This window comes from Rhipicephalus microplus, chromosome 9 (genome assembly GCF_043290135.1).
Source record: "Rhipicephalus microplus isolate Deutch F79 chromosome 9, USDA_Rmic, whole genome shotgun sequence".
Taxonomy (NCBI): domain Eukaryota; kingdom Metazoa; phylum Arthropoda; class Arachnida; order Ixodida; family Ixodidae; genus Rhipicephalus; species Rhipicephalus microplus.
In genome coordinates, this window is record NC_134708.1 from 123,007,617 (window position 1) to 123,022,779 (window position 15,163).

Here is a 15,163-nt window from a genome sequence, read left to right on the forward strand (position 1 = left end):
CTAGAGCTCCTGCAGGATCACCGGCTGAATGCGACAACCAGTTCACCATTTATAGGACACGAAGTGCTGACACTTTCAATATATCTGTTCGCACAGTGCGTCACTGGAGTCATGCAAGCTTAAAATATGGTGCTCCCACAAAGAAATTTTTCTTCCTGTGCTGTGACCAATGGGAAAACTATGTAGACAATAATGAAGAGAGATCACAGTTAGGCTTAGCGGTGCGATGTCTGCCTCAATAAATTAATGTAATAAATTAATGCAAGTGTGCTTATATCACCATGGCATTGCCAGTTTATTACTACATTTGATATGAACCTCTGCTCACTCCACCATGGTGTTCCTGGGGGTGTACACAGTCTTACCTCTGAGACAGCATTGCCAGAAGTAATTTCACTGTCACAATCTTGAACAGGTGTGCAACAAGCATGTGCCAGTGCAGAGAACACAAGAGAAGTGGTCACTGCTTGCATGTTCGAGGTCCTATGCACGCACACCGGACTATGATTTTACAGTCTTACATTTTGAGGGGAGTATACATGGTGATGGCTGGAGCCATCTTTGTGGGCATCAGCTAGACTGTCACAATGTGCATATTGTTGCTTGAGACAATTGTTTAGGACAAAAAAAGGGCACCACAGAAAAAAAAATTTTAGGCTAATGTAAACGCTTGTGTTGAGGAGACTCTCAAAAGGTATATGGTGTGTCATCTTGCAACATATAAGCAACATTTATACCTAGTTTATGTTAGTAGGAGTCTGCTAAACATTGGCCATACAAGCTTGCGGCTAGAGAAAGATGATGTCCAGAAGATACCCTCCTGAAATTTTAACCTGCACTGTTCTCCTTTGCCCTTCTTGGTGCACTGGAATTTTTGCCACTAGTTCCTTCAGTGGGTGCTTTTGAAGGGCTTGTCCTGCTGTTGAAACTTGTTTGCTTGGCAGAAATTTTTAACAGGAAAAGAAGCTTCAATCGTTACACAATTAAATAAAGCTACAGCATTGCAAGATTACTATGATGTTATGTACACAGACCTCCCACATACAACTCACTAAAATGTCACCAATTACCTCTATGGTGAGCCTGATTATGCTTTAAGACAGCATGTAAGTTTCTTGATCTTATACGTTTTAATCAGTATATGAACCTTGAAAAAACAAGATCGTCACGCGCAGTGCATAAAACCAGTGCTTATGAACTGCAATGATGCCATCGGAAGCATCAGCAAAAGTAAATTCACCCTGCTAGAAAGGAAATTCTGCATGAAGCCTGCAAATGTACTGTTAACAAAGTATTCTCAACAACCTCATTACTTCTATTTCTGTAATTTGCATAATCCTGTCTCATGCATACCTTGCTGTCAACCCAAAAATTATTGACCTCTGAGGTGTTACTCAAGTGACCATGCTCATTAAACATACCTGCAAGCCTCAGTGCTAACATAAGAAAATTGAAGACTTTGATAAAGTAATGCTCTCTGCTACTCACCCCTTCAAAAAATTGTTTAGCATCCCCTTCAAACCTGTTTGTTTAAAGACTCAACAGGCACAGTGGCGTGACTCATGAAAGGCATTTCCGGAGCTTGTGGAGCAACTAAAATCTCTTTGGAGCAGCATAAAAGCCGCCTGAAGCTTTTAAGCTAGAGCTGTTGCACCACATGTCACACGGAACTAGTTCATGAACATATGCATGCATGTTCACTCGGACTTCTGCTCAACATAAACGTAAACTTTTTACTTTTCTGCAGACATCCCCAATTTATATCAAGCTACCTAGCACTTTCCGGGAATTCACATGGTATTTGTAAATGACTGTGGCTTTCAGTGATAGTTCAGCTACAATATTGAAGCACGGACTAGTAAGACTTTTTATGCATTCTATTTACTTTCCAAAAAAAAAAAAAAAGAGGTCTGATTATATTAGTGCTTTTATTAGTACAACCTAATCATTCAATGTGTGGAGAAGTGTTTGCTGTCATCGTTTATGTACAGAATTGTTAGGTTCCTGATTAATGAGCGGTTCATAAAAAAAGGGTTTTGTAACTGGTCCTTACTGCCCATTATTTATTATGGCTCGACAAAATATAGAGTTATGGGGGAGTAAGTAGTTACACTTGGCAAACTGTTTGACAGTCGTCGAGGTCAAGAAGCCCAGCCGAGACATACCGGAATAGTGGAACACCATGCTTTCTAGGAGAAGTAACAGTGATTGTACAGCATGCGGTACTGCTGATAAAATTTGCCCACTGTATGGACTTAAAACTTAACCACCCTGTATGAAATATTTTGAAAGTAAACTGTCACAAATAGGACCACAAATAAAATGTCCTTGTTGTCTCAGTGTCGTCGTTTTGTTCTCGCGCTATAACTATCGTCATGCCATGACACGGAGGAAGTTTCCTCCGTGTGCCATACCATTGATACCAACCAGCCCACGCTGCCACACTTCTAAGTTAGTGAGGAACATTACGGTAGACCTTTCGTTTTCACCACCTAAACGTCCCCAAAAAATGTCCAACACGGCGATTCTTTCGCCGTCTATTCATACTTTTTAGGCCAAGTCTAGCCGATTTTAAGCGGCTTGACTTGACCGAGCGTTTTGGCTTTTTAAAGGTTCGTGCCACCCGCTGGCAGCAGACGCGGCCCAAATCAGAGCCAATTGTTCTATGGCCAATTCGAAACTTCATCTACTCACGTGCTCAAGATGTCGCCGTTCACCGTGAGCGTCGCGAGATTCCTCAGAGTTCAACTAAGCCGCTCTTGCTGTCCATTGTGGTCGCGCTCGGCCTCCGATGACGCGCGGAAAGTGGTGCTGGACGAGCGGCGGTGGGGCGACCGACAAGCCGGCACGCTTCTTCGAGTGCGGTTGCCGTGTGGCGCCGCGGTTTCGGCCATCGAAGACGGCGAGCCGGCGGCAGTAGTGACAGCGACGTTGGTGGGCGCCAGGCATCTCCGCGAGTCGCCGATCGCGCTCTCGCTGGACGGCGCCGCGCTCACCGTGACTGGCGTAGACGGAAAAGTGGCGGACTTGGTGTGCCGGCTGCGCGTGCCCTTCATGACGAGTGCGTGCATGCTGTTCCGAATTCAATGACGCGGTGTCGTCCGGTACATGAGTGACCGGCCATTGTCGTTTAATTCATGTATACCCTTAAAATATGGGCTAGGTTGGTTCAATTTTGAGGTGCGAGCGTTTGAATGCAGCCGGACAAGAAACGAATTAAATTAATTGACAAATTAATGCCTGCACATCTGGCACCGCTTCATTTCGTTTATTTGAGTGCATTCACGTTTTTATGTATAAATGAAAAAAAAAACGTATAAATAGTGCCTATGCAGCATTAGAAACTAACCTAATGTCAGAAGTCTTGCAAAATGGCAGAGATATACATAAGTTACAGCTCCAACGAACTGTTGGACATGCTGCCTGTCACAAGTTATCGTTTCGTCAACTTTTATTTCTTCACATTTACACTACAATTGCTTCTAACAACATCGTATACTTTCTTTGACATCATTTCCGGTTACTTCTCATTAATATTGTGTCTAACAAAGGAATATAGCCCTTAAATTTACACTAAAATGCCTCGGTGCTTCGATTTTGATTCAGGATAGTGATGACATTACAGTCATCGAAAAAAATGAAGCAAGTTGTTCACACACAAGACGAATACAGTATAACTACAGAGCCAGAAACATGAAATGAAAGTATATAAAAGTCAGAAGTGAACGAATTTGCAGCTTTTCTGGTTTAATAATGCATGTTTGTTCACCCTTGAATGTTGTCGAAAGGCCCATGCTTCGAGGGAACCTTAAAACTGTTGTCTTTCCCAATCTCAGTCACAATCCCATCAGAATAGCAACAATAAGGATTCGATTCTGGCGTTGACTCAAGAACCACCCGTTTTATATAACAATGCATCATCTTAAGAGCCACTGTCGTCAGGTGGCCAGTTTCGAAACAGCAACATTGGGCCTGGAGAGACCACATATATAAGTCGTGACTGTGTAGCCGACAATCCTATTTGTATAACAAGGGTGGGCAGTGACGAAACTACAGAAGCAGTTGTTACAAGCTGACCTAAGAGCAAGGCAACAAATATATGCTTCCAAGCAAATTTAAACTGTTCCAAAAGTGCGAGATGTACTATTTTGTAAAAGGCACCGCTCACCGAGAAAGCAGTGTAAGCAACAGCTACAGTACATTCATGCATCACCTCTTTGTGCAATGGCTTGCTATGTGGTTTTGCATTTGTACTGTCCGAGAACGTGCATTGTCTGGTCGCACTTCGGAGTACTCAGGCGTTAAGCTGGTTTGGCATGTGGTTGCATAAGATCTATTCCTAAGAACCGGTAGCTCTTCTCAGGAGGTCGAGTTGTAATGAAAGGGTTGTTCAGTGCGATTTTGACATGGTATGATGTCTTATGTTAACTTAACATGAATGACTGTTGCACATATTGCTTAAAATTTTTTAAAAAAAAACAAAACAACTCCTACACAGGAATCTTTGCGATGTGCACGATTGGACAGGTGCATGTGTTTAGAAGACAAAATGGCAATTAGCACCCGCTGCATGTGGTACAAGAGGCACTCTACCAACGAGCGCCATCCGCAGTTGTTGGGAAGAGACAATTTGATGAAGAACGGGGCAGCAGCGCAGATGTGCCTGGAAGAAGAGGGTGTCCAGGGCGCGAGAGTAGCGATCTGCCGAATTCCTGGCTGAAGGTCGCAGCAGCCTCCCATCTGGTACCTTCTAAAGTTTCTTCTCGGTGCACGGCGTCAGTAGACTAGGGCAAGGATGCGTGATGTGCGTCTACCACCACAAAGAGCAAACAGTGGCTGGTGAACGACAGCATCTAGCGCCACATCTGCTGTCATCGCCTCAGTTCAGTGTTCACCTGCTTATGCCCTTGCCGCACTGACCTTTTCCACTGAATGGTGAAACCATTCTACTTATATGCATACATTATTTTCACTTTGTTTACTCTTCCACTATCTGTCGTGTCCTTGTGCTCTGTAAATATACTGTGTTCGTCTTGCGTGTGAACAAACAGCTTCGTTTCTTTCAATGACTGTAATGTCATCACTATCCTGTATGAAAACGAAGCGCCGTTAGCTCCATGGCAACTTCGTTCCTTTGTACATTCCTATGTTATTCATAGAACACACACATTGAGTTAGTGTCCAAAATATGTGTACGTATGAAGAGGAGTGGTGCAACTTACAGTGCATCAGTTTCAAAGATGCCCTATCACATTCTGCAGCTGTTTTACAGTATGAGCTCGGTCCTACTTTTTGTCAGTTTATCAAGTCTTTATAGCTGGTGCCAATATCAAAGCAGCTGGTACAATCCAAATTCATCATTTCGATTCAGCGTTACTTCAACGACTGCTTGTTTTTAATTAAAGAGACCCTGCAAACAATGTCTTCACATGGTCAGAAAAAGCTACAATCGGTTGACTGTCTTAGAACACGTTGTCTTAAGACACGTGAGCCACACATTTCTAATGCAGCTCACGGCCTGCAATTTACGACGAATCCCCAAAGTCAGCTGAAAATCACTCTCTCATCTCTCAATAAATTATGCCATAAACCCAAATGATCACACCATAAACTCAAAGTTTGCAGCCATTGACTTATTTGAACATCATGAGCTGCATAGATAGGTGCTAAATTGTGACAATTGTTTTCAGCAGTGATAAACTCTGTTGATCAAGCTGTTCAGAGATTAATTGGAAAATTGTTTGGGGCCCCTTCAACATTATCCGATTTGAGATGGATAGTCTTTGCTGGCCAGGCCCCGAACTTCAAGGCGATCACTTTCGGAGATATCTAAAAAATTTTGCTTTCAGTGCATGCTAATTAGGTCACCGAGTGAAGGCAACAGGCATTACTTTTCGCCATGCAATGCAACACTGTCACCAAATGTGAATGTCTCAATGTGCAGCCTGAGGAATTTTCAGAGCAGTAGGCATTGGCATATTCATGATGCCACGTAACCTGCGATGAGAGTCTTATATGATAACTTCAGGCACAAATTATGATGTCCTGTTTATGAATATGTCATATTCACATACCACAATTGCAGGGCACTCAGTAATGTATTCTAAGAAAGAAAATGAAGCACTAATGTGTCGTTTTGTGTAAGTATTAGTGATTAATAGTAATCAGCATGTAATTAAGTACTTTATTGTCCTGCAGCCAGTCGTTCCAGTTTGTCATGAAAAAAATTATGCCATAGGCTTTAAATGTGTGCACACTTGGTTGTTGGTTGCATTCATTTCGAAAAAAGAAAAGCAATACTTTTCACATTGGTTTTCACAGTTCGGCAGCGGCGCAAAGCAGCAACAAAATGGCTAATATTTCACGGCAAACTTGCAGGAAAGTACCGTGCCTGGGGCTGACCCAAACAGAAGACGCCGCGTGCATCCTCCTGGACTGGCTGCAATATCAACTGCTTAAAATGAATACCGCAAGTCATTGACACGTGCTTGAGGATACTCCGAGAGGCGGCGCGGCTGCTCACATCGACGGCTACAAATATTGCATCGTGGACGGCCTCAGATCAGTTCGGAAGTGGTGCAAAGCAGTGACGAAATGGCTAATATTTCACTGCAATCTTGCAGGAAAATACCGTGCCTGGAACTGACCCAAACCGAAAGCGCTGCACGCACCACGCCGGACTAGCTGCAATATCAACTCTTGAAAGGAATACCACAAGTCATCGACACGTGCTTGAGGACACTCCGAGAGATGGCGTAGCTGCTCACATCGACGGCTACAAATACCGCATCGTGGACAGCCTCGGATCAGTTCGCCAGCGGCGAAAAGCAGTGACAAAAGGGCTAATATTTCACTGCAAACTTGCAGGTAAGAACTGGTGACAGTTCTACATAAAATAGTTTAGATTTAGAATTGCGCTGCTGCCGGACATCTTACGTTGTGTTTATACGTGCTACTTTTGAACTTGAGTGACTTGCACGTGAACTGATCTCAACTTAGCATCTGTGGAAATGAGTAAAAATTGGAGAGATAGGAATAAATAAATTGAGTTTGCTGCCACTTTGGATGATTTCGAGCGAAAGCTGCGTATCGCATTGAGAGGGTTGAAACAATCGATTCAGTACTGCAGTGACACCTACGAGGAAGTGAAAGCAATGACTAAAGAAATAAAGGAACTTCGCCCTGAGATGGAAGGCATTACTGCCATGAATAAAAAACTAGAACCAGAAATAAGCAATTAAAACTTCAGATTCGAGAAATGAAATAATGCCAAAGGAGCAGCAACCTTGAGATGAAGGGTGTGTCTGATGAGCTTGACTGGTTGACTGCTGTTTATAAGGTATGCCAGTTTTTGACTGTGGAAATTCATGAAGACGACATTGATGTATGTCATCAAGTGCCTACGAAGGACCCAGAAAAAAGAACATCGTTGTACGCTTTGTAAGACGCTCTGTGAGAGACAAAGTACTTAGAAAAGCTTAAAAAGAGAAAATATTGTGAAAGGATATTGGTCACAGAGACACAAAAACGCCAATATATGTCAATGAACATTTATCTCGACAGAACAAGCAATTGCTTGCCGCTATACTCACTAAAAAGCGGGAACTCGGTTGGAAGTTCATATGGACAGACAGAGGAAAGATACTTGCCCGGAAATATGAGCACAGGGAGGTCATGCGGATTGTGAGTCAAGATGACATGGCAAAGATGGCTTAAGAATTATAAGATCAACAAAAAAAGAAAAAGAAGTCCTGAATGGTTGCATGGCACATTCACCGCAAACATATAAAGCAACTCACGAGGCACAACAATTGGGCTTCTCATTTTTTCATTTGGACACAAGAAGTGTTAGAAACAAACATAATAGCTTGCAGACATACTTGGAATTACTGAGAACTCAGTTTGACGCTGTTGTATTTTCTGAAACTTGGCTCACAAGAAACGATACTGCTCTGTTTCTTGGTGCTTAGACGTGCGAACGACTCGACAAATTGGAAGAAAGGGGCGGTAGTTTGGCAATATGCCTTGAACAAGGTTACAGCTATGACGTCAGAGATGATTACACTGTTTCAAACACCAACATAGAATGCGTTACGCTTTGCACGGCACAATTTCAGCTAGATGCTATTTAAGGGCGGCCAACTGGTTTAAAGCGTTATTTTTTCAATTACCTGGAAAATCTCCTAAATTTTTTTACATCTCAAAGCTCTCCTTTCTTTATTGTTGGCGATATAGACATAAATATGATGAATAATGAAACATATGCTGCTAATTTCAAGAATTTAATTTATGCTTATGACTCACAAAATGTCATTGACGTGCCAACACGCATAGGGATTAACAGCACAAGCTGCATAGACATTTGCGTTACTAATATAAAAAGAGAGCAGCTAAGCTCAGGCGTGATTACTTGTGACATAAGTGATCACCTACCGCAGTATTGCATTATGGCTAAAGCTTTCTCGAAGAAAACTAAAATCGCTGAGTTGTTCAGGCAAATAAACAGTAGATCTTTCTATGTTTTCTATGAAATTATTCAGTTCACTCAATGGTCCAGTGTATATTTACAATGCAATCTAAACATAGCATAGGACTTGTTTTTGTTTGAATTCAAACGTTACTGTGACAATTTGTTCCCTCTAAAACATTCCAAGACACCAAAAGGGCTATAAGAAAACCTTGGTTTACTCATCCTCTACACCACAGAATAAGAAAAAATAAAATGTATCATGCTTTAGTGGTGTGTAGAAGCCCTGAGCTTTTTTTTAGAGTACAAGAAGGTGTGAAAAAAGCTTAGCTCAGACCTGAAAAAAAGCAAAGGATTACTACTATCAAAATCTTTTTGCGCATTGCCAAACAAACATGAAGAAAGTGTGGTGATCAGTCTATGAAATCGCCGGAAGGATTGCAACACCAAAGGTTCTTCAAGAACTAGTGATTAATGATCGTGTAGTCACAGGTGCAGCTTTGGTTGACAAAGTAAATGAATAGTTTGTGAATGCGGAAAAACATGTTAGTGTAAATGTATATAGTGATTTGTTATTGCAGGCTATTAATTCCTTATCAAAAACTATATTTTTTTGAGGCAGTAACTACACAAGAGGTGGAACTACTTTTCAGCAAGCTGTCAAATGACCTTCCAACTGGATACGATGAAATATATGCGGAACCAGTCAAGCATGTCACAAGTACAATAGCATCAATTCTGGCTTACATAATGAACTTGATGGTTAAAAAAGGCAAATTCCCAGATTGCAAGGGTGACTCTGATCTACAAAGAAGCAAATAAAAATCAGGTTGCCAATAATAGACCTATTTTAGTCTTACCACTGTTTGCAAAAATATTTGAATGGGCTATAAACGAGAGACTGACGAAATTTCTACACAAATACAACATCATATCCTATTCCCGGTATGGGCTTTAAAAAAAAAAGTCCACAGAGCAGGCATTGTTTCATGTAAAAAAAAACTTATTGAAGCCATTGAGCAAAACTATTATACTCTAGGATTACTTTAAGACCAACTGAAGGCCTTTGATTCTGTCCATCACGAAGTGCTGTTGTTGAAGCTTCAACACTACGGGATAAGGGGCAGTTCATTAGATCTCATGACAGATTATTTACATCATCGATGCCAATTTGCAGCTATAAATATCTTTTAATCCAGCCAATTAAATGTCACAACTGGATTACCACAAGGCTTGATATTCGGGCCAACTTTATTCCTGCTGTATATCAATGATATAGCGGGTATAGGTAATAAACTAGACATCGTAATGTATGCAGATGACATCAACATATCTTTTACTACAAAAAAGATGAACCTGTTAGAAACCATAACAAACTTCTACATAGAAAAATAACTATGTGGCTAGATCATAATAAGTGACAGTTCAATGCAAATAGGACACAGTACATATAATTCACACCACCAAACAAGCGATGTATAGGTGACATAGTAATTAAATATGGATCCACACAAATTACACGAAAAAAGGAACAGAAATTTTTAGGAGTCTGGTTCCACAAAAATATTGCATGGAATACGCACATTTCACACTTGACAGCAGACATAGCTAAAATCATTGGTTGTATTCGGAGAATTACTTCTTTAATACCACTGTGGTTAAGAAGACAACTTTACTACTCATTAGTGTATTCAAAACTGACGTACTGCACAGTAGTTTAGATAACAACTACGGATGTTGATTACTATAGGTTGTTAAGTTTACAAAAAGGGTACTGCGTATATTTTAAAATTATATAGGAGACATATGCATCTTTCGCACAGAAGAATTGCTCATAAAGTACAGCATATAAAGGCACAACCAGATCTACTTATTTAAATTAATGCAGTATATACATTGTAGCGAAGCCTCCGAACTCTGAAATGGGTCGAACTCTTGAGTACCTTCTAGTGGGGCTACCCAACAAGAACGCCGCTCGCGCTGAGAGTCCGTGCTTGGCCGTTACTGTCGCCATTGTGTATACTCGCTGTCTGCCCGCTAATAAACGCAATAACAAATTGGTGGAGAGTGCTACGATCCCCTTTGATGCCCTGGGAACTGCGTTCACGTACCCTGCAATCTACAATGTCCTACGACGCCTCGCAGCAAACGCCTCCTCCCATGCCACCCCCTTGTGCCGGTGTCCCCAGGATCCGAGATCCACCCATCTTCACGGGCGCCGATGGCACTGACGTGGAGGACTGGCTCGCTATCTACGAGCGCGTGAGCGTCCCCAACAAATGGGACGAGGACGGCAAGTTGACAAACTTGGTGTTCTACCTTGCGGGCGTTGCAAGCTTGTGGTACAACAACCACGCGTCCGATTTCGCAACCTGGTCCAATTTCAAGACCGCTATTACCAACGTTTTTGGCCGCCCTGTCGTTCGTAAGCTGCAAGCCGAGCAGCGCTTACGCGAACGCGCTCAGCAGGCCGGTGAATCATTCACCAGTTACATAGAAGATGTCCTGGACCTTTGCAAAAAATCCAACGACAGCATGTCCGAATCAGACAAGATCCGGAACGTCATGAAGGGCATTGACGATGATGCCTTCACGATGCTGCTTGCCAAAAACCCAGGCACAGTAGCTGAGGTCATCACGCTGTGCCAGAGCTAGGAGGAGCTCCGCCGGCAGCGTTCGATGACCCGTCGCTCTACACCACGAGATGCAGGGCTTGCAGGCTTGGAGGCGAGCTGTGATCAGGTGGCACTGCTGGCAGACCTCAAGTCCTTCATACGTGAGGAAATCGCGCGGCAGTTCTCTCTCCTGCCCTTTGCCCACCCACCGGCTGCTCAACAATCGGCCACTACCATTCTTCCACCCATCCGCCGAGCAATTGAGCAGGAAATAGCAGAGGTCATGCCGGCGTACCCACCACAACAGCTTCCGGCCTCTGCGCCCCCAAGTTACGCCCAAGTGGTCGCCAGGCCGCCTCCAGTCGTTCAACCGCCCGCCCCACTGACTTACGCCGAAGCTGCCGCACGACCTTTATCCTTTACAGCGGCTATGCCGGCTACGTATAATGACGTGACCTCGCAGGCTCAGCTCCAGCACCCCCTGCAGCCTTTCCAGCCACAGTTCCGTCCATCGGCTCTTACGTCATGGACAAGACCTACCCCAGCGAACCGATGGCGCACACCCGACAACCGGCCCATCTGCTTTGCCTGCAGTTACGCCGGTCACGTAGCCCGTTATTGCCATCGTGTACAGCCGGCTCCAATTTCTTCGCCTATTGCTGGCCACCTCAGCCGTCCCTATCACGACGAACCACCGTCTATGCCACCGCCGTCTCGGCCAGGTCCATCTCCTCAAAGGTCGCCGTCTCCACGACGTCGTTCCCTGTCCCCCATGAGGCCAAGTTCGGCTAATCATGAGCGGGAAAACTAGTCGTCGCAGTCCCCGAGGCAAGGACTGCGATACTATTGCGATGTGAAAGCCCTCAGAGCCGCCCATCTAATGTCATAGACGTGCTTGTGGACGGTGTTCATGCATCTGCTCTTATTGACACTGGAGCTGCAGTATCCGTTATGGACGAAAACTTCTGCCGCTTGCTTCGAAAAGTGACGACGCCAATTTCTGTGTTGTCCCTTCGTACTGCCGGTTCACATCGTATCCATCCTTCAGCAGAGTGCACAGCTCGCGTTGTCGTTCAGGACGTTCTGTATGTCGGCCAATTCATCATCATTCCTGCATGCTCCCATGACGTCATCCAGGGGTGGGATTTTCTCTCCCGCAACGACGCCGTCATCCATTGTGCCGCTGCCGAAATTGAACTCTCACCCTTCTCGCATTTGACGCCGGAAGACAGTCCCTCGACACTGAGTAAGATTCTCGTGAAAGACGATACCATAGTGCCTCCAAGTTCGGCAATGGGTGTATCTGTCTACTGCGCTGGACTCTCCGACACAATTGCACTCGTTTCGCCATCCGACCGTGCTTGCCGAAGGAAAGGGTTGCTAGTACCTTTCGCGACCGTGCAAATCACCCAGAGCAACGCCGCTATTTTTGTGACCAACCCATCCCCGTACACTGTTACCTTGGTTCGAGGGGAATGTCTCGGCAGAGTGGAACCAGTGGATAACGCACAAGTCCTGGACGTACCTGATGACTCGCGTTGTCCCAGTTCGTGTACTGTCAGCGCTGTTTCCACTTATGATTCATCATCTCCTGATGTATTTGGCCCTTACATTGATGACAATCTTACGTCGGTACAGCGTTCCCAGCTTCTGGACCTGCTGCGAGAATATCATTCTTCTTTCGATGTCGGGCGAAGTTCTCTCGGTCGCACGTCCGCTGTTACACATCGTATCGACACTGGTGCCATTCACCAGCAACGTCCCTACCGCGTGTCGCCTGCTGAACGTCGGGAAATTAACGAGCAGGTTGATGATATGCTCAGACGCGACGTTATTCGGCCCTCGGACAGTCCATGGGCGTCTCCTGTTGTTCTTGTCACGAAGAAAGATGGTTCTGTGCGGTTCTGTGTGGACTACAGACGGCTCAATAAGATCACTCGCAAGGATGTTTACCCACTGCCGCGCATCGATGACGCAATTGACAGCCTTCACGGAGCCGAATTTTTTTCTTCTCTCGATCTGCGCTCCGGGTACTGGCAAGTACCCATGGCTGATGACGCTCGACCGAAGACTGCGTTCATCACACCCGACGGCTTGTACAAATTCAACGTCATGCCGTTTGGTCTATGTAATGCACCTGCGACCTTTGAGCGCATGATGGACACCGTTCTGCGCAACTTGAAATGGCACACGTGCTTGTATTACCTCGATGACGTTGTTGTGTTCGCTCCAGATTTCTCCACGCATCTCCAACGTCTGAAAGAAGTTTTCGCACGTGTGAGCAATGCCGGCTTGCAACAAAATCTGAAGAAGTGCCGCTTTGCAGCACGGCAACTCGCCATCCTAGGGTACGTCGTGTCTAAGGATGGCATTCTTCCTGACCCAGCCAAGCTTCGGGCCGTGGCTGAATTCCCCAAACTTGGGTCCGTCAAAGAACTGCGTAGTTTCGTGGGCCTGTGCTCATACTTCCGACGCTTCATACGAAACTTTGCTACGATTATATCACCGCTGACGAAGCTCCTTGGAAGTAACAGGCCCCTCAATTCGTGGTCGTCTAAGTGCGACGACGCGTTCGCGAAGCTCCGCCATTTGCTGACGTCTCCCCCCATTCTACGCCACTACGACCCTACGGCCCCGACGGAGGTGCACACAGACGCCAGTGGTGTAGGCCTTGGCGCTGTCCTGGCGCAGCGCAAACCCGGATTCTCTGAATATGTCGTAGCATATGCAAGCCGTACGCTCACGAGAGCCGAGACAAACTACACCGTCACGGAGAAAGAGTGCCTGGCGATCGTCTGGGCCCTTACAAAGTTTCGACCTTATTTGTATGGTCGCCCATTCGATGTCGTCACCGACCATCATGCACTATGCTGGCTTTCATCATTGAAGGATCCTTCAGGCCGTCTCGCCCGTTGGGCTCTTCGCTTACAAGACTATGACATCCGCGTGCTGTACCGCAACGGACGCCAGCATGCTGACGCCGACGCCCTCTCGCGCTCCCCTCTGCCTGAAGGTGATGTGCTCTGCTCAGTATCCTCGGCTGCTGTTTCTGCCATTGATGTTGACATCATCGCTACCGAACAGCGAAAGCATAATTCGATCGGCCCGCTCATTGACTTGCTCTCTGATCCATCCGCAACGCCATCCACGCGTGCCTTGCGTCGTCAAGCTCGCCATTTCGCCATCCCTGACAACCTTCTACACCGACGCAATTACGACGCCGATGGCCGGCAGTGGTTACTCGTGATACCCCGCAGTCTGCGGTCAGAGATATGTGAATCCTTCCATTCTGATCCGCAATGCGCGCACTCTGGGGTATTCAAAACCTACCGTCGTATTCGACAACGCTACTTCTGGCGCGGGATGTGCCGCTATGTGCAGCAGTTCGTTCGCTCCTGCCTCGCTTGCCAACGCCGCAAACCGTCAGCACACATGTGGCCAGCCAGTCTGCAACCGTTACCTTGCCCTGAGCGTCCGTTTGGGCGCATAGGTATCGATTTGTATGGACCACTTCCTCTGACGTCCGCTGGTAACCGCTGGGCCATCGTCGCCGTAGATCATTTAACGCGATACGCCGAAACCGCCGCTATCCCTGCGGCTACTGCGCGTGATGTTGCGTCCTTCCTACTGCATCGATTTATACTGCGCCACGGTCCACCTCAGGAGCTTCTCAGCGATCGAGGCCGTGTCTTCTTGTCGGAAGTTGTCGAAGTCATTCTGACGGAGTGCCATTCTGTCCACCGCAAAACTACTGCTTACCACCCACAGACGAATAGCCTCACCGAACGCTTTAACCGCACCCTCGGCGACATGCTTTCTATGTACGTCGCTGCCAACCACACTAATTGGGATAATATACTGCCCTTCGTCACCTACGCCTACAACACCGCCCCTCAGAGCACGACTGGTTTTTCACCTTTCTACTTGCTGTACGGAAGGCACCCGTCGCACACCATGGACACAATGCTCCCGTACACGCCGGATCCATCTGAGTGTACACCTATTTCCGAGACAGCCAGGCTTGCTGAAGAGTGTCGCGAGCTTGCCAAGACTTTTACGACGCAAGAGCAAGAGCGGCAGA

General features: G+C 45.7%; 1 protein-coding gene across 1 annotated transcript in view; it reads left to right on the forward strand.

The window, feature by feature from the left end:
* The first annotated feature begins 2,599 nt into the window (after positions 1-2,599).
* LOC119163038 (protein FAM185A) overlaps positions 2,600-15,163 on the forward strand; it is a 110,920-nt gene continuing 98,356 nt past the window's right edge. The window contains exon 1 of the mRNA XM_037414935.2: positions 2,600-3,061. Coding sequence (XP_037270832.2) covers positions 2,704-3,061 — 358 coding nt within the window. The 5' untranslated portion in view covers positions 2,600-2,703. The remainder of the gene's footprint in view (positions 3,062-15,163) is intronic.